This window comes from Lontra canadensis, unplaced genomic scaffold (genome assembly GCF_010015895.1).
Source record: "Lontra canadensis isolate GAN:19392208 unplaced genomic scaffold, GSC_riverotter_1.0 scaffold84, whole genome shotgun sequence".
Lineage (NCBI taxonomy): Eukaryota > Metazoa > Chordata > Mammalia > Carnivora > Mustelidae > Lontra > Lontra canadensis.
Window position 1 is genome coordinate 4,843,935 of NW_022631078.1, and position 18,906 is coordinate 4,862,840.

Consider the following 18,906-nt stretch of genomic DNA (forward strand, 5'->3'; position numbering starts at 1 on the left):
ATGACCTGGCAGCTCCCTGTTTGCCTCCTGCCTGTGGAGATTATTTAACTTCTCCTGGCCTCATTTTCGCTGTCAGTAAAATGGACACAGGTAGATTTGCCTCGTGAGATGATTGCGAGGGTTATCACGGGGCCCAACAAGTGACAGGTGCCTCCAGACACACTAATTGTAATTATTGTTGTGGTTATTAGGAGACGAGTAGAATAGAGAAGGAAGGCCATAGAGTACCCCCCTATACGACTCTGGATATTTTGCATTTTCTGCTTTCTTATGCACGCGGGTTAATACTTTCCTAATAATGATGTTTGCGTTTTGCTTTCTAATTACATTCACTTAGCATTAAATTAGCCATTATCCTGTGGTTTTACTTAATTTTTCTAAATATCATTTTAGTAGCTACCCAGTAGTAGTACCCATGTGCTAGCGTTACCGCGCTTTTCCCCTGTAGCAAGGCCTTTATACTGCTTACAGTTGTTTTTATTACGACAAATAATACTGCAGGAGGGCAAACATACTCCAGGAGATTAGGGGCAGCATTAAACACCTTTCAGTGTTTATGGTTTTCCCTTTTATGACATATTTCTTCTGGATACATTTCAGGCAGGGAAATGATTGAGTCGAGGGGCGTGACTGCTGTACGACTCTTTGTACCAATGCCAAGCTCCTCCCCATGGGGACTGTCACCAGCAGCAGCTCATGAGGGTGGGGCACCCTCATTTTTTATGTGGTTTGCATTTCTTCTATTGTTAGCCAAGACTGAACACCTTTCTTTTCACTTGTTAATTAACTATGTTACCTCTCTCATGGGTTGCCCATCTATGTTACTGCCCCCAAGACAGGTGGTAATTGAAGGCATTTCCATAAAGCAACTTTTGTTTTCCAAACTTGCTCCTGGGTGTTGCTCTTGTCTGTGTATCTCCTTCCCCTGTACTGTTTACTTAATACATTTTTAATTGGCTTTAATTCAAGTTGCTTTTTGACAAAAAAAAAGAAAAACTCAGAATTGCTCTAAGCAATCATATCTTTGGTTTAAGAGTTATATTTTTCCTAATACACATTAAAGCAAATGTATAGGGCAGCTGGGTGGTGCAGTTGGTCAAGCCTCTCTGCCTTTGGCTCAGGTCACGATCCCCAGGTCCTGGGATGGAGTCCTGCCCTGGGTTCCCTGCTCAGTGGGGAGGCTGCTTCTCCCTCTGCCTCCCACTCCCCCTGCTTGGGCTCTCTTGCTGACAAATAGATGAATAAAATCATAAAAAAAAATGTTAAAACAAATGTATAAACATAGCCCCAGATGGGGCTTCCTTGCACTGGCTCACAAGAGCTAGTAGTTAATTTTTTAGGAATTTTGTGAGCCCATTGTTGAATACAGCTGCTATAAAAATGAAATGATATAAGCTGACAAATAAATTATATGAAACACAAAAGTAATAGACATTCGACACCTGTCACTTCCTCATGATTTTACTACATTTCCTACCATCTATGCTCTTGAGCTTTTATATCTCTTGCGTGTGTGTAGTGAAACTTACGTGATATTGGTTATCGCATCTTTTCCCAATTCTGACATCCCACTGACAGTATTTACACCATGGCAAGGGGCAGCAAATGTTACAAATCAGGGCTTTTTCCTCTCTAGATCTGGTCTTTAAATGTTCACTGACATGCCACTGCACATGGTGTTTCAAAGGCTCACATGTTCAGCACCTCCGACCGTGACTGTGAATCTTAGTATGGAGCAGTGAGCGTGTCCTTCCTTGCTTGTGAAGCTGGATCCCAGTACTTCCAGGACCAACCCTAGGCAGGAATCCTGGGTAGTTGTAGCCGGGGCAAGAGGCAAGGTGGTCCTGGAAAGGGGATTCATGCACACTTTCCAGTGGCTGCTCCTTCCTGGAGCAAAGAAAATAAGGGAGATGAGAAGGCAGGAGGACCAGTCAGAACTTCCGATCACCCATCTGGCTCTTGGTCCCCGGGGGGAACATCTTGCGCTGCCCCTTTGCAAACTTGCCAGCCCCGTCCACTTCAGCTTCTCAGCACCAGAGTACACTCTGGTGAGCATGCAGCTGGATGCTCTTAGTTCACTCCTTTAACCTGTGCTAGCTGAGGGTTGGCGGTGCCTGGGCCAAGTGCAGGGACTAAGAGATAAGAGAGTCACAGCCCCTCCCGCAAGGAACTCCAACCAATGATGGACAGAAAATCAGTCCTGGCCACTTACTTTATCTGGAAAATCAATGTAATCAGTCACAGGGTGAGTATACCTTACAGAAGCTTCTGGAAAAGCCCAAAATGAACTAAACCAGACTTGACTGTCTGCAGAGACCTCTTCCAGCTTAAGTTCCAGATAGGTTCGCTGTGTCTGGGCCGAGGGGACGAGTTAGGACCACAAGTCCAGCCGACCAGATCCATACGTCCTGTGACCTTGGGCAAGTCACTGGTTCCTCCCAAGCCCCTTTGCCTGGATGTGAAAATCAGGAGGACAGAGGTGAGCCCACCAGGAACTTGGCACAGAACAGGGGCTCAGCCACATGGCACCCCATTCCTAGCAGCACGCTGCCACATGACCCACGTGGTCAGACATGCCTCATCCTTGTCCCCACTCCCAGCAACGCGGCCCTAGGGCGAACCCACGCTGCCCAACCAGCACACTAGTCTGAAATCAATTAAGATTCCCTAACCCGGTCACTGTGGCTGGCTCCTGTGTAAACAAACATGCCAGTTTGAGCGAGCAATTAACCAAGAGATGTTTCCATGGAGGCCTGGACAAATGTGGGGGATCATTGCCTGGGAGAAGAGACGATGTTCCTTCATGTCAATTAGACAGGAATTCCGTCTGATTGCCCCCTGGGCTGCAGCAGGGTAATGGGGGAGGCTGCGAGATTGCCACGAGGCTGGGCCCACAGCCGTAATGTGCCCCGAACCATTTAGTTCAGGGGCTCTTGTGGGCCCAGTTCTGAGATCAGGCAACCCAGGGCGAGAGAAGCAGGAATTTATCTCCATCAGTGTAGACCAGGGAGGACTGGGGAACCTTCCCTCCTTCATTCCATCCATCATTCAAACTCTGGCCTTAGCTGTGAAAATATTTGCTTCCAGGAATAAATGTTTGTTGCGCAGTGAGACTCTCCCGCGTGGGCATCCCGCTGCCGTCAGAATGATGGAAACCAACGCTCGCCTGCGGGCCGAGAGGGCGCCGGCTCCTCATACACGCCCTCCGGAATAGTCTTCTTGTTATTTCTGAGGCGCCCTGGAGGTTTCCAGGGAGAACTCCTTGCCCGATGGCTTGGGCCGCAGGCCCTGGGTGTGGTTCCAACCCGCCTCAAGTCCTGGGACCTGTGGCTTCAGGAATCTCTGGGTGGGGCAACCCCCCGAGTGGCAACAGGGACCCCGGTGTCTCCTGAGATCCCCTGGGCTGGGCTGGCACCCCAGCTCTGTGTTGCCCAGCTGTGTGTCCTTGCGCAAACTGCTTCACCTTTCTGAGACATCGGTGGGGAAGCCAATAATCCGTGCCTGGCAGGGCAGTCATGGGAAGCCATCTGAGGATGTGCTGGGACCTCCAAAATCTCCCCCTTTCCTGGTCTCTGTCTACTTTGCTGCCGGGAAAGGGGTCCCTGCCCAACGCCGCCTCCACCCCTTCCCCCAGTGTGAGGTTGCTGAGAGTTTATGTCATACTCATCAGCCAGACAAGAAAAAGGGATAGATTGTGCTAGATTGTTTAGCCTGGGCTCTTCGTATCCCGGAATCCACTTCCCTGGCAAGGCCGGCCAGAGTTGTCTGAGTTTCTGGAAGCCCCAGACAGCATCACTGGGCCCTAGAGGTCTCAAAGCTAGAAAGACATGGGTACAAAGGTGCCCCAGGCCCCCGTGTGTCACAGATTTTCCATCTGCAGCCGGCTCTTCTTCCTGACTGCTGACCCCAGCCCGCACGTCCCACAGACATGCCCCAGAGAGCTCACGGAAGGCAAGACCCTTCCATGGGCCCATGCACCCATAGACCCCGGGTCCCCTGGCTGCCTCCAGCTTCCAGTCCCCTGCGGATGGGTCCCGTTCTCCCACCCAGTGCAGCTGAGGGACACTTCTCTGAGCCTTTGACTCCCCGTTCTCAACCTTCGCCGCCCCAGAGTGTGGCAACAGGAACTCCTATGATAAATGCCTTATTCCATGCCAGCCCAGCGGCTGTGGCCCTGCCTGGGCCCTGATGCCTTCACTCACTTGATCCTATGGGGTACATCTTCATCCCCTCCGGCGTCCAGATATGTCCCCGGCCAAGGTGTCCAAGTAGTGAAGCGCTGCTTACTTCTCCCCGGAAAATCCATCTCAGGGGATGGAGCCTCTTGTGGTTGGTGGCATCAGCAGAGGGAGGAAAGGCAGGACACCATGGGGCGGCTGTCTCAATGGTAGAGATCGTGTCCGTTGGTTTCAGGAAACCACGGGACAGCCATGCACTTTAAGCAACAAGTGACTTGGTCAGGTGGAGCTCTGACGAGAGCCCCCCCCGCCATGTGCAAGGTCGGCGGTAGGAGGCCATGGGGAGGCCATTGGTGTGCCCCTGGGAGGAGACTTTGGGGGCCGGTGAGCTGCTTTGGAAATGTTTCAGAGGTGGTGCAGACAGGATGATGGAGGGATGGAGCCTGGGCGCAAGGAAGGAGGGCACCCTGGACGGCTTTAGGGTCTGACCCAAGGGGCATGCAGTGTTGTCACCAGTGAGGAAGGACCCCGCTGGAGAAGGGGCAGAGCCAGGCACCCATGTGGGGCGTGATGAGGCCTGTTGTCGCTGGCTGCGGCCGCAGCCCTGAGCTGTGCCCCACCGGCACCGACGTACGGGGCTTAAGCGTGCATCCTGAAGGGGGGGGCGGTCCCAGGTGGGCAGGAAGGACAAGTGTGTGCCAGGTGGGCAGCCGGAGGCCCCAGGAGGGACGGTGGGCTTGGGACATATTGCCCAGGAAATACGGCCTTCTCTCTGGTTCTGAGGCCAGCCAGGAAGGCCAGAGACTGGTGTGTGTGTGTGTGTGTGTGTGTGTGTGGTTTGGCCTTAGTGTGTATGTAGTAGGATGTCTGCGTCCTGTGTGTGTGTGCAGAAGTGTGTGTGTTGTGTGTACCCTCTCATGCTTGGGTATACCCCTGGGTCCTGCCCCGGCCCCTCCTGCCACCTCTGGCCCAACCCGAGGACAGAGAAAGGGCTGAGGGCACGGGCCGGGGTATTTGAGGCAGCCCAGGGGAGCAGTAACTCCCTCGGGTCAGCGGTCCCCAGGAGGGAGCACAGAGATTGGGACAGAACCAGGGCCAGGGCGCCAGGAGCCGTGGTCAAGCGTGAAGTACAGACAGCTCCAGAGCTGGGAGGCAAGTTCATTTCACAAAGATTTGCACAATAGGGACCAAAGCCCGGGAGCCCTTCCTGTCCAGGGCGGGGTACACAGAATATGTCAGACCCTGTCTCTGCCCATGAGACACGCTTCCCAGCCTGGTCACCTCACTGGGTTCCCCACCCCAGCTCCCCTGCACCGAGCTCCTACTCATCCCTCAAAACCTTGCTCAGGCTGCTCTTCTCCCCGAGGCCCCCATCCTCCCGCCGACGTCTTCCCTCCCTGCTCCCCACTCTCATCACAGCCAGGCCCATGTGGTCTGTTATCGCATCTGAGCCCACTGGATGGGGGAGGCCACGTACAGTCTGGGTCCTCCTGCAGTTCCCAGTGCCCGGAGCAGAGCCCTGGGCTGGGAGTCATGGCTGCTTGTCGGCCTCTTTCTGCCGCCGGCTCACTGTCTGACCTTGGGCAGCCTCGTCCCTCCCCAGGCTTCGCTTTCCCCATGTGACGGCATGCTTCCACAGCGTCTTTCAACTTAAAACCCCTCTGACCTTCTCTCTGGCTAATGGAGACGCCGGTTGGGGACCAGAATGGATGTGGAAAGCCCTTGAAAAATTCATAACAGGAAGCAAAGGGAGAGTCTTTTATTTTTGTAGAGCAGGAGGAGGTGGGGCTGTGACAGAGGCCGCGGTCGAAGAGGACAGCGTCTCCGTCTCCATCCCTTTGTGGCACCGAATGTGCAACTCGGCTGTCTTGCAAAAGCCGTAGCATCAAATATTTACCAAAGTGGCATTAAAAATTAACCTTCAAGATGTAGATGTTTAAAGACCCCCCGAGCTCCCCCAAGAAACATCCAGAAGTTAGGAGGGTGAAGGGCTGGGAGGAAGGCTGCGCACAGGGCTTGGATAATGAAGCTCCCAAGCCAGGCATAGCTCCCCATGGGCCCCGTGTCTGCGGGGCACCGACCTGGTCAGTCCTTCCAGGCTCCCCGCAGCCTGCCCGATAAGCCAGGTCCTTGGCACTGAGGCAGAGAACACTGGTGCATTCGTGCCTTGGAAGGAAAGTCGGGGGGCAGTACCTGCAAGGCTGGCTGGGGGGACAGGGGGAATGGTAAGGAAGAGGGGGGCTCCAAAGGGGATAGCTGGGACCCTGGACTGAGCCACTGGGGATACACTGATGGGATTTTCTGAGATGGGACCCCAGGGGTGCGTGTGGTTTTGGGTACCAACGGCTTGGAATGTCTGAAATTTGAGATGCTTGTGAGCCTTAGGGGGTCATGTTAGGGCCACAGACTAGCCGGATCTCAGAGGAAGGTCTAGGCTGCAGCCAGCTTGAACTTGGCCAAGGGCGCTTGGCATGGAATCCGAGGGACTGGAAGTCGTCTGGGGGGAGGATGAAGTGTGTAGGAGCTCTTGGGGTGGAAGGCGGAACTGGGAAAGAAGTCAGTGATGGGGGAGCAGCCCGTGAGGCAGGAGGAAACCAGGAGGCATGGTGTCCAGAGGCTTAAAGGGGAGTGTCCTCAGAGGAGCAGGGTCAGCCTAAGGGATGTGGCCCCCTGGCCTCAGATGCCAGGACCAGATGCCCTGCCCTTTGCCCAATGCTCCCATGATGCATCGTCCCTGTCCCCACCCTCCAGAGCAATGGGTGTGCTCCTGGAAACACAGACACATCTTGTCTGTGGAATGTGCGGGGAGTAGCCGACACCGGAGCATCGCCCTTCCCTCCCCCGTCCGTCTGGCCTTCCCATTCCCCAGGATGACAGCCGTCTTCTTTCTCAGGGAAAGAAAGTGAGGTTTCACATTCGAGTCTTTCAAATGACATAGTGTCCTATAAAATGCAAAGTAATTCCAGTTTGTCCACAAATAAGATCTTTGTTGGGTTCTCTTCTCATCTTTCCTGGTAACCCAGGGGGCAGGAAAGAATTGGGTACCCAGGGCACTTCAGAGGGGAGGGCTGCCCGCTGTCCCACCTGCTATGAACCACGTCCACGCTGAGTGCTCAGAGCTGGGACCCGCGCCCATCCATGCTCACCTCCTAGCTCTCGCCTAACGCGAGAAAGGAGGGCATGAAGCCCTGATCCAGAAGTTCAAGATGAGTCTTCGGAACGCCTGCTGTCCAACTGTCGGCCGAGCTGGCTCCTCCTGGACTTTCTAGGGCAGAATCTGCTTTCTCGTGTCTCCAGCTCCCAGAGGCATCCACGTTCCGTGGCTCCTGCCTTCAATCTTGGCTCTGCTCTGACCTGTTTCTGTCCTCACCTTGCCTTCTCTGGCTCTGGCCCCCTGGACCCCTCTTGGAAGGACCCTTGTCATGACACCGGGCCCCCCTGCATAACCCAGGATGAGCTGCCCATCGAGGGGTCCCCAACGTACTCCCACCAGCAGACTCCTTTTCACTGTGTGAGGTCACATGCACGACTTCTAGGGACAGGGACAGGGACCTCATTGGAGGCCTGAATTATGAGGGATAACTCATGGTGGCTTTATGTTGTATCTTCCCAACGCTTGTTTTACACACCTCCTCCAGGCAGCCTCCCAAGACCGCCTCTTTTGTGGCTAAGAGCTCTGCCCTCAGCATGCCTGCCCCATTGGCCCCCTGTAAGATGGGGACACTAGGCCTCCACCTACTGGGGTTGCCATGGGATTGCGGTGGAAGGCTGCCAGAAGCTCCTAGCCCTGTACCTGGCACAGAGTCAGCGCCGGGCAAACCCAGCTATCATCGCTCAGAGGACCATATTGTCTGCAGCTCACCTGGCAATTAGTCTGTTGAGCCTCGTGACTCCTCTGCTTTCGTCAGCTAATGGTTATTGTCACCGACTCTCCCAGCCTTCTGGAAACGTTCATTGTTATTCAAATTGCCAGGTGCTCTGTCTTATCTTCCCAGTCAGGCAGCAGGCACCAGCTGGGGCCTGACACGGCCCGGGCCCAGGCTCTGCACCTCTCCCCTCCGGGGGGCCAGCAGTGGCCCACGGCCCTGCCATGGACCTGCCCCCAGCCCGCCAGCCCACTGCCCTGCACCAGAGCGATGGCCGTGCATAGGGGCAAGGAGCCCAGTCTGCGCTAACTAGACACCTGACCCTGGACAAGTTCCATTTCCTTCCTGAGCCTCAGTCTCCCCCTCTGTGCACGGGGGAAATGATGAGGCTGCCTCGCAGGCAGAGCTGAGTGAGACGGTGCATGGAAAGTGCTTGTACAGAAGAAATACCCAACACCCATCTGCCCTGACTCCTGCCCTTGTTAGAATCAGGAAGGAGCAGTGCCTGTGCCTGCTCTCAGAGCCCCAGGATCATGTCCAAATGCCTTCTCCTGGCAGGGGAAGTGCTCCGTGACTGCCACATCTCCAGACGCACCCCTGCCAGGAGCACTAGAGCCTCTGAATGGCCTTGACTGAGGCTGTGCCCCTCCTCCTGCATACCTTCCTTGTCTTCCTGACCTGCTCAGGCGCTGGATCCCCAAGAGGTTTCCCTGAGGTTTCCCCCCTTCTGCCTCTGTCCAGTGCCTGCCCCCAGGGCCCCCAGGACCTCACCCCTGATGCAACATGGACCTCCCACTCTTATTTGGGGGCCCCTGTGTGGCTCTCCCACCAGCTCAGAGCCCTCAAGGGGAGAGCCTACACCTGACTCAGGTCTGTGCCCGCAGCACCCAATGCAAGCCTGGCAGAAGATGCCACCGATGAGGGCTTCCAGAAGGACCTGGTAGGAGGCATTGGCCTGGGTACTGAGGGGAGCAGCAGCAACTTGTCCCCAGGTTCTGCCGGGCTTTGGCAATGAGGGGCCAGTCCACCTGCAAAGTGCCCAGGAGGACCGACAGCCCCAGGGACAGGGACATGTGCTCCCTGCACTCCTTGCATGGTCGAGGCATGGTAGCCACAAAAGCAGAACTGAACTTGACCTTTGCTGAAGTTTTGCTCTGAGGCATGGTATCCCCTAGGGCAGGGGCTGATGGGCCAAGCCCGAGAGCCAGCCCGGCAGGGAGTGTCCACAGCAGTGAAGGTCACCCTTGGCCAGAGAGGAGGATGGTCCCACAGGCCTGGAGCAGCATCAGGTGGGTTCTGAGGCCTAGAGAGGTGAAGTGACTTGCCCAGGGTCACACAGTTGGCAAGGGGTAGAGCAGAGACTCAAACCCAGGCCTGCCCCAAGACCAGTGGCCGTTACCGCCCCCAGCCCCTCGGTGGGAGGGGATGCCAGTGCCACGTGGTCCTGACTGTCACAGAGTCACACTGTGTGGAAGGGATGCCCTGTGAGCAGGATCTTGAAGGATGAGTAGGAGTTTGCCAAGTGGAGAAAGGGGAGGTGCTCCCAGCATGTGGGAGCACACTGGGGCATTCTAGGGAGTCCTTTGAAGTGGAGACCATGTGGAAAGAGGCTCCAGGTGCCCAGCTAAGGCATCAAAACTTTCCCTTTGAAGAAACCATGACCAATTTTTTTTAACATTATTGATTTCAAAGTATTTCATTCTATATAAAAGAATATATGTAAAATTCATATATGAGGCATAAAAAAGAGTTAAGTCAATACCACGTTCCCACTGTGAAACAGAGCGATATTGAGAAGCCTTCAGCATACCCTGCCCCACCTACACACACACACACACACACACACACACAAACACACACACGCATGTTTCCACCAGCCTGAATTTCGTGCCTGCCATCCCCACATATCTCCCTCTAGGCAGTGACTGGAGCAGATTTTGCTCTCCAGAGAAAGGACTCTGGGGAAATATAGAGGCTGGCCTGGCCATGGGGCCCAGAAGCAGGGACAACCTCATGGAGGCTTTGACCAAGGTCAGGAACGAGGCTGCCTCCCCTCAGAGAAAGGAGAGCCTCATTTCCACATCAGCCTGGAGGAGCAAAGATGAGGGAGGAGGGACATTGCTGCTGGCGCCATGTCTCAGAAGGGCCACTAGAGGAAGGGAGGACCAGGCTGAGGACAATGGGTTGTGAGGTAGTGAGGGGGGGGGGAGCCCTGGGGGAAGCCAAGCAATGTCTAGACCACCACCTGGACTTCCTCAGCAAGCTTCCTGTGACTTACCTCTCCCTTTGGCCCCTGGGACTTCCTCTGTCTCAGCATTTTCCTACCTGATGTCACCATCTGCCCCTCCAGCTGGGGTCCCCAAGGCCAGAGTCTGAATCATCTGTTTCATGCTTCCCCCAATGAGTTCCTGGGGCTGAGATGGAGCAGAAAACATAGCATCAGATAAGACCTGCTCTCATGGAACAGATGGGTTGGGGGGAAGACAGTTCTCAAATGAAGGAAACTGCACATCAGTCCTTGAAGAGCATGGCATATAAAATATATATCAAAAGCACAGGAAACTCTGGCTTCTGTGTTGAGAATACACTGTAAGGAGGTGAGGGCAGAGAAATCAGCTAAGACTATTGAAATCCTTGAGGACTGTGGCTTGGACCATGGCAGCAACCGTGGAAGTGGTGAGATTCTACGTGTATTTTGAATTGATTAGACTGGTTGATGGGTTGGACCTGGGCATGAGAAAAAAGGAGTCAAGGACAGCTCTCATTCTTTGGACCTGAGATACTGGAAGAATGGAGTAGCTGTCAGCGGAGTGGGGGACTGAGAAGAAGTCCAGAATGGGGACACCTGCTAGGCATGGGAAGGGGATATCCAGGAGGTGGTTGGATGTCCGAGACTACCGTTCAGGAAAGAGTCCTCCACACATAGACGGGATGAAAGTCACAAACCCCAATGACATCTGGGACAGAGACCAGAGAATGGGAGGCATGTGAGCATGATGTGCTAGAGTCAGCTGACAGACTGCCCTCCCGGACAGCTGCTTGGGCCTTTCTGATATCTGCATCCTTCACAAATGGCGAGCCATCCCTTTGAACCCAGTGCCCTACAGATGGGCATTTCATTGATCCTAAACTCCACTGTCGGGGCTATTGGGTATGCACGAGTTGGTGCATACTTTGCCCTTGTACGCATGTTTGGAGGATAACTTTTATGTGGAATTGCTGGGTCACGGGGCACGTGCATCTGTAATCTTTGCGGCACATCAACTGCTTTCCAGAAGTGACCTTGGCGTTCCTCCTACCAGTGGTGAAGCAGAGGCTGTCCGCCCTGCCCGCCCCCCTCCCCGCCATAATCCAGGAGACAGAGGGAGGCCTCACCCTTCTTGATCTTTGCTAGTGTGGTGAGTCAAGGATGTGGCAGTGTCCTGTCATTTGTGCTCCAGTACGCTGTCTCATTATGGCTTTAATTTGCATTGCTCTTATTTTAGACTTTGGATTTGCGATCTGACAGTTTTTCTTCTTGGCAATTGGTCTGTTTAGATTCTCTCCTCCTGGATCCTTTGGGTAATTTCTGTTTTGTTGGAAATTCACTCATTTTGTCGAGGTTTTCTGGTTTAGTTGGACAGAGTTGAGTGGGTAGGCTCCCTGGCTGTTCTCTCGAGATTTGTCTGGTCGCCTCATTTTACTGAGCACCTGCTCCACGTCCAGCATCATTACTGGCCCTGGGGACACGATTATGCAACAAAACCAATGAAAAGCACTACTTTGATGTACAGATATTTTTTTAAAAAGTAGTTATGTGAAATCCGCAGACTGTTAGAATGTAGTAAGTGCTAGAGAAAAACAGTCTGAGAGCAGAGAAGGAGTCTGAGAAAGAGTGCAACTTGGTCGGGTAGTCACAGAGGGACTCAGGCACGGGGGCCTTGAGGGCCATGAGGGAAGAATCCTGTGTTTATCTGGGAGAAGAGATGGGTGCAGGGGGTATGTCAGTCACAGAACCAATGGGCAGATGTAGAAGTAGATACTGATACACTGTAGATACCGATATAGACACACTATAGATATAGACCGGAGGTAGATATTGACACAGACTTGCTATAGACATAGATACATTGTAGTTATAGATAGAAACACTGGTAGATATAGCTACATTGTCGTTATAGATAGAGACATACATAGAGAGATGCGCAGATACAGACCTGCTATAGAAATAGATACCCTGAAGATATAGACATTCGGTAGACAAAGATAGACACACCTTAGATATAGATACACTGTAGATATATAGAAAGGCTGTAGATATAGCTACAGACATGCTCTAGATATAGATACACCATAGATATTGACACGCTATAAATGGAGGCATGCCGTAGATACTGTCGAAATAGACACCTGTCCATATAGATACGCCATATAGCTGTTGACACCCTGTAGATATAGGCATAAATGTATAAAGAGATTTACTACAAGGAATTGGCTCGTGCCATTTTGGAGGCTGAGCAGTCCCACAGTCTGTAGCTGGCAGGCTGGAGACCCAGGAGAGCTGCTGGTGTGAGCGCTAGTATGGGTCCAAGTCTGAAGGCAGGAGAAGACCGACGTCCCAGTGGGAAGACAGCCAGGCGAAGAAGGAATTCTCCCCTAGTCAGTCAGTGCCTTCTCTTCGGGCTGTCAGTGGACTGGGAAGGGCTGTCGGCTTACACAGTCAGCTGACTCAAATGTGAGTCTCTCCCAGAAACACCTTCCCGAACACACTCAGAATCATATTTGACCGGGTGTCTGGCCTCACCCTATGGGCCCAGTCAAGCTGACGCATAAAAAGAGCCATCAGGGATGGAGTGGAGTGAATAAAAGAGAGAAGATAGGGACTTGATCAGAGAAGATGGAGAGGAAGGTTTTGGTTTCCACTCTGGTGGGACGAAAGCCATTGAGGGTTTTGAGCTGAGCGGTGACATGATCTGACTCAGGTTTTCACAGGATCCCTCTGGCTACCGAGGAAGCCACTGCAGGAACCCAGTGGGCTGGACCTGTGATGGGAAAAGGGGGTGCAGGAAGCAGCTAACGGATCAGAGTGGACTTTGGGAGGAAGCGGGGGCCAGAGATAGCCCTGGGGTTCTGATGCGAGCAACTGGAAGGATAGAATTTTATTTAATGAGGTCAGGACAACCGTGGGAAAGTTGACTGGGGAGGAGATCCAGATTTTAGTTCTGAAAACCTTAAGTTTGAGATGTGTGGCTAATCTCCAGTTGTTGATATCAAGTGGACATTATGGAGATAATGCGAGAGCTTGAAGCCAGAGAGCCATCAGTGTATAGAGTGTTTGAGTCCCTTCAAAGAGACGAGCTCCTTAGGAGTGATGGGAGATGGGGAGGAGAGGAGACGGGAAGATGGGGAGGGACCCAGGGAGGAATCTGAGAAGGTTCCAGAGAAGCAGGAGGAGAAGCAGGAGAGGGTCCAGAGTGTCCCAGAGGTAGGAGGGTGATCCCTTGGGTCAGCGCTGCCCAGGGGGCAAGTAAGAAAAGGTCTGAGAATTGACCACTGGATTTAGCAACGCAGAGGCCTTTGGTATCCTTGACCAGGACAAATTCTGCAGAATACCTGGGGCAAAAGCCTGTTCCTCCCTCCTTCTGCCTCTAGATTACCAACAGCTAACATTTCAGCGTTTTTCAAAGAACCAGAAATTCAGTTTATTTATTTCTTCCTTGCTTTGTTTTCAACTTCATTTCAGTTTTAATATTTCAGTTGCTGTCCTATGCCTTCCTTAAGCTTATTTGGCCTTTTCTAACTTTTTGAGTTGGATAATTAATTCATGTTCTGTTTATCAATATCAATACTTAAAGCTATAAATTTTCCCCTGAACATTGCCTGAGCATCCCAGAAGTTCTGAGATATGGTATTTTTATTTTTATTATCTCTATATTCCAAAATTTTAATTTCTTGGCTCTCCCTTTGACACACAAGTTCTTTTAAGAGTTTTTAAACTTCTTGGTTGTAGCGTTCGTTTTGTTTTGCGGTTTTCATTATAAATATTTTCAGATTCTCGTGTATTAGGATCAGAGAATGTTATCTGATTTTTCAATTTTGGAATGTACTTTCTTTGTGGTGTGATAGTTACTTTCTGTGTGTCCTTTTTCAAGGCCTTTTGAATAGACGGTAGATTCTGTTTAATGCATACACACATGCACCACATGTGCACACACGTGTACACGTACATGCACACAGGCATACACACATGCAAACACATACACGTACACATAGAATGCACACACGCACACTATCTTACTAATTAGGTATTTGGCCCCCATCTTTTTATTTATGTTTTTGTCAACTTAATCTGTAATGGACGGAGAGGTTAATTAAAATGCACGCATACTAGGACACTCTGTCTTTTTCTTCCCACATTTCCAGCCGTTCTTGCTCTGCAACGCAGAGGCTATGTTCTTTGGTGCATAGACGTTCATTACTTTGAGACCCTCGTGGTGACTTTCATCCTGATCCCTGTATGATACCCTTCTTTTTCTCATTCAGTATTTCTTGCCCTGACTTCCACTTTATCTAATATTCAGATCAAGACCCCTGGTTTCTCTTGGTTTGCATTTGTTTGTTTGCTATGTTTCTGCCCCCCCCCCCCTTTTTAAAATTGTGACATTAAGAACATTGATGTTGTTGAAAAACCATCTCCTGTGGCCTTTTCATCATCTGTCCATCCTTTTATGGGAAACCTGTGTGACTCATCGTACCCTCAGTAGATCTCATTTGTAATCTGGTCTGAGCATTTTTTTTTTTTTTAAGCCAGTGTGTGTGGTTCATTAACATTTACTGACATGGCAGATACATTTGGTGTTACTTTTGTCATGGTTTGTGATATGCTTTTTGCTTTTATAGCTTTTGTGGGGGTTGTCAATTTCCACCATATGGTCTCTGTTTTCTTTGTTTTATTTTTTGTGTATGTGTCTTCTGACAATTTGCAAAGCTGTGTTTTTGATCCTGTGGTTATCTTTATAATTCTACTGTGATATGATACCCTTAATTCTCTATTTCTTTAGACAGTGTTTATTTTCTCCTTACATATGAGGAATTCCAAATTAGAATATTTCTATTTTCCTTCCCCTTCTCTCACTTCCACCAAATGACTTTAGTTGATTATATTTTATGATTTTCTTCCCTGTTTACTCTTGTACCTCTAATTTTACTTAAACCTTTGAACGATTCTTGAGATGCCTAAATGTAAGTGAGGAAGACATAGTTTACATAAATTCCCTCCCCCTTCTCACCTCTACCCTCCCATCTCTTGTTATTTACCCCAGTTCTCTGTTTTCTCTTTCTTTCTTGCCTATAATAGTCCTAATCTGTGGATCTGTTTCAGACAGTCCTACATTTCAGTGGATTCTCACTGTTGGTACCATTGCCAGACTCACCCCATTTGGCCTTGGTTATCCCAAGTGTGTCCTCTAGTAATTTATGTAAGAAGGACTCCCAGAAACTGTATTCCAAAAATAGGTTCAAAAAGTGTTTCTGTGGATGTTAAACTTGAAAGATGGTCCATCTGGGTTTTAAATTCTTGGTTCATTCATTCATTCAACAAATATTCATGAAACTATGTTCCAGAACCTGCCTATGTTCCTGTTTCAGACCCTGGCAATACAGATGTGAACACGACACACCGACACTGTGGCCTCTTGTAGCTTACTTTCTGGGTGGGGGAGAAAAACAATAAATTAGAACAGTCAGTGAAATCTGTGGTGTGCTGAATAGGTTGGATGCTATGGAGGAAGATAAAGCAGGTAGTGGGGGATCACTGGACCTGGCTTTGTCATGAAAGCCATGGAAAAGGCTCTATGGCATCCCAACCCTGAGCCCATCACACGTTTCTGCTGATGGAGCAGGGAGACTGGCTCTGCTTCTTGGACTCTCAGCTACTCTGGAAAGAAGGGCTGTGCGGGCTTTGTCAGAGCCACTCCCTCCACTCTCCCCTGCCCCCACCCCCTCCCAACATCCCCTGGAGCTTGGTTGAAGATGGTTTATTGGTTAAGAGCTATAATCAGAAGTCCAGCTGCACTGATACAGAGGGGAGCATCAGGGGCCCCCACCAGAACCAGGCGTCTTCCTGCTTTCCACTTTACCTGCATTAGTGAGTGTCCCTCCTTCTTGTACTCTTATCTGGATTCATGTCCCTTTCCCAGAGGACTTCCACTTACACAGGACAGGTCATGGGACCACCCATCTGCAAGGATGCCTAGAAAGATAAGTGTTTGTGACTGGACAGTTGCCCTGATAATTGGATAGGAGACAGGGGATTCATAGCGCCATCTTGACTCTGCCAACCAAAGCTGTACATGCCCCATGGGCCAGTGTTTACCCTCCTGACCCTACCCATTGGTCTCCCGGTCTATTCCTGTGCCAGGAGCATCCTGGTTTCTTCTCCATGGCTTTGTAGGACACAGTCACATCCAGTGATGTGATTCCAAGATTTGTAATGGTTTTAATTATAATTATGAATGGTGTCTGTGTCTGTTCTTAATATTTTTGAGAGTTTTTTTAAAAAGATTTTATTTATTTGAGACAGAGAGAGTGGGCTTATGTGGGCACACATGAGCAGAGGGAAGGGGCAGAGGGAAAGGCGCAAGCAGACTCCCTGCTGAGCACAGCCTGTAGTGGGGCTCAGTCCCAGCACTGTGAGATCATGTCCTGAACTGAAGTCTGACACTTAACCAACTGAGCCACCCAGGTGCCCCAATATTTTCTAGTTTTTATTACGAAGGGTGACCATATAGTTTATCATCCAAATCAAAACACTTATGGCATGAAAAAGGAACAATATTAAAAATTACATCAGAACAACAGGTGTTAACTGGGATGACCCAAGCTAAGACACATAATCACTCTGGTAACTGTTGAGATAGATGAATATTGTTGGTTTTATACATTAAACTGCTAATCTCATGGATTGAAGACCATATCACTGTATCTGCACTGTGTTCTAGGAATTAGCCTGTTGATTCTCTTGGATTTTCTGTGCATATTATCTGCCATTAATTGTAACTCAAGTTCTTTTATTCACTCCTAAGATGCTATGCTTTATTTTCTTGTCTTATTACATGGGCCACGAGTGCCAGTACTGAATGAAGCCATAGTGGAGGCAGGCTTGCTTGTCTTGCTTCCAGTTTTAACATCAAATAGTTCTCTGTATCCAGAAGTCATGCAGTCAGAGAAAACCTAACTTCTCTGGGCACTGAGTCCTGAGAGAAGTGTCCTCAGTGATTCCCCACAGAGGAGACACTGTATGATATTTTGTTTCCTTCTGCTTCCTCAGAAAACCCTTTTGCTGTGCCTCAGGATGGGGGAGGTGAGACCCGAAGCACGCGGCACAGCCTCCAAGGAGACCAACGTCAACAGAGACCCCAGGGAGAGCCGAGGTGGCTGCGGCGGTGGCAGAGGAAGAAATGCCACCTGTGCCCACAACCCCCTTCCATGGACTTCTAAGACTAGGAGCAAACTCAGGGGTGGGGGCCAGGGGTTCTAACGGAGGGAGGTCTTGAGCCACCCGTCTGCAAGCAATAGTCCCATTCTGGACTGGTGGCTTCTGAGAGGGGACGCCATTGTGGACTCAGGATGACCAGCACAAAGCTGCTCCAGCTGATTCAAGCTGCAGGGATTAGGCCTGTGCACCGTACCTGTGGGCCCCTTGCCTCCAGTCCCTCCAGTTGTGGCCTGTGGGCCTTTGTCAGAATACTGAATGTGAGTGTGTGTGTGTGTGTGTGTGTGCATAAGTGTGTGTTTGGAGGTGTGACTTGGGGTGTTCTTTTTGTTTGGTTGCGTGTTGGTTTCTATTGGAATCCCTGCGAGTCCTCTAACGGGCACAGGTCACCAGTGGTGGGGGCCCTGGTCAGCGTCCCCGTTCAAACTTCTTGCTGTAGCGGGCAGCTGTGAACCCCCTGGAGTCACCAACATGAGGCATGGTCCCGCTATGTTTCAGAGGACATGGGGATTTGAAAATGCTAGTAAGGGTTTGTTCTTATGGAATTTACTCCCCTAACTATGTAATAATAAGTGATGAGGCTTCTCGGGCCATCCACGGGACAGGCACGGGGCCGCGTGTCTCCATGCACTCCCTCTCTCACTGCCCGGGAGGGGGTGTGGTGAGCCCCCTGCAGAAATGGCTCTGAGCAGGGGAGGTGCCCAGGGTCACACAGCCAAGAGGAGACCAGACACTCTGTTTGATCTTAGGGGTGTAGGAACCAAAAGTCCACACTCCCCAGCCCAGGGGACCCCCAGCACAATCCCTGGGACATCTCCCCACTTGCCTCTCAGTGGACTGACTGTTGCCCCAACTTCTCCACCATCACTGCCCTGAAACCCTCATCCACACAGCACATTCTGTTAAGCACTTGCTGTGTGTCAGACCCCAGGCTGGGCAGTGATGGGACCTGGCCATGAGTCAGGCAGGCCGGGTCCCTGCCCTGGAGGGAGGCCACCATCTGGTGGGATAGATACACAGATCTGAGCTGAACACAGTGTCGAGGGCTGTGGAAGCCCCAAGGGAAGTTTCTAGAAACCATTCCACTTTAGATTTCTGCATAAACCCGGATGCCTATAACATCCATCCCCAGAGGTCCCCACCACCACCCACCCCACTGGCCGAGAGCACACACATGGAAGGGCATTGCCCGGGAAACCTTCACATAAATCCCCAAGGACCACAAGGCCAGTGTAGACACACCTATTCTACTGGGGGAGATTCCAGATCTCCCCCAGCTCTTAGCGCAGTGGACCCTGCTCAGCAAACGTGTGTCCCTCTGATGACGTGCCCGCACTCAGCCGGACTCTTGCACGCATGCTGTCTGCCCTCAGACACACCGGTGAGCCGG

The 18,906-nt window shown here is 51.2% G+C and overlaps 1 protein-coding gene across 5 annotated transcripts in view; it reads left to right on the forward strand.

The window, feature by feature from the left end:
- SHISAL1 (shisa like 1) overlaps positions 1 to 18,906 on the forward strand; it is a 127,015-nt gene extending 108,109 nt beyond the window's left edge. For all 5 annotated transcript variants that reach the window (XM_032882811.1, XM_032882810.1, XM_032882809.1 and 2 more), the window contains exon 5: positions 17,352 to 18,906. In XM_032882811.1, coding sequence (XP_032738702.1) covers position 17,352 — 1 coding nt within the window. In that variant the 3' untranslated portion in view covers positions 17,353 to 18,906. The remainder of the gene's footprint in view (positions 1 to 17,351) is intronic.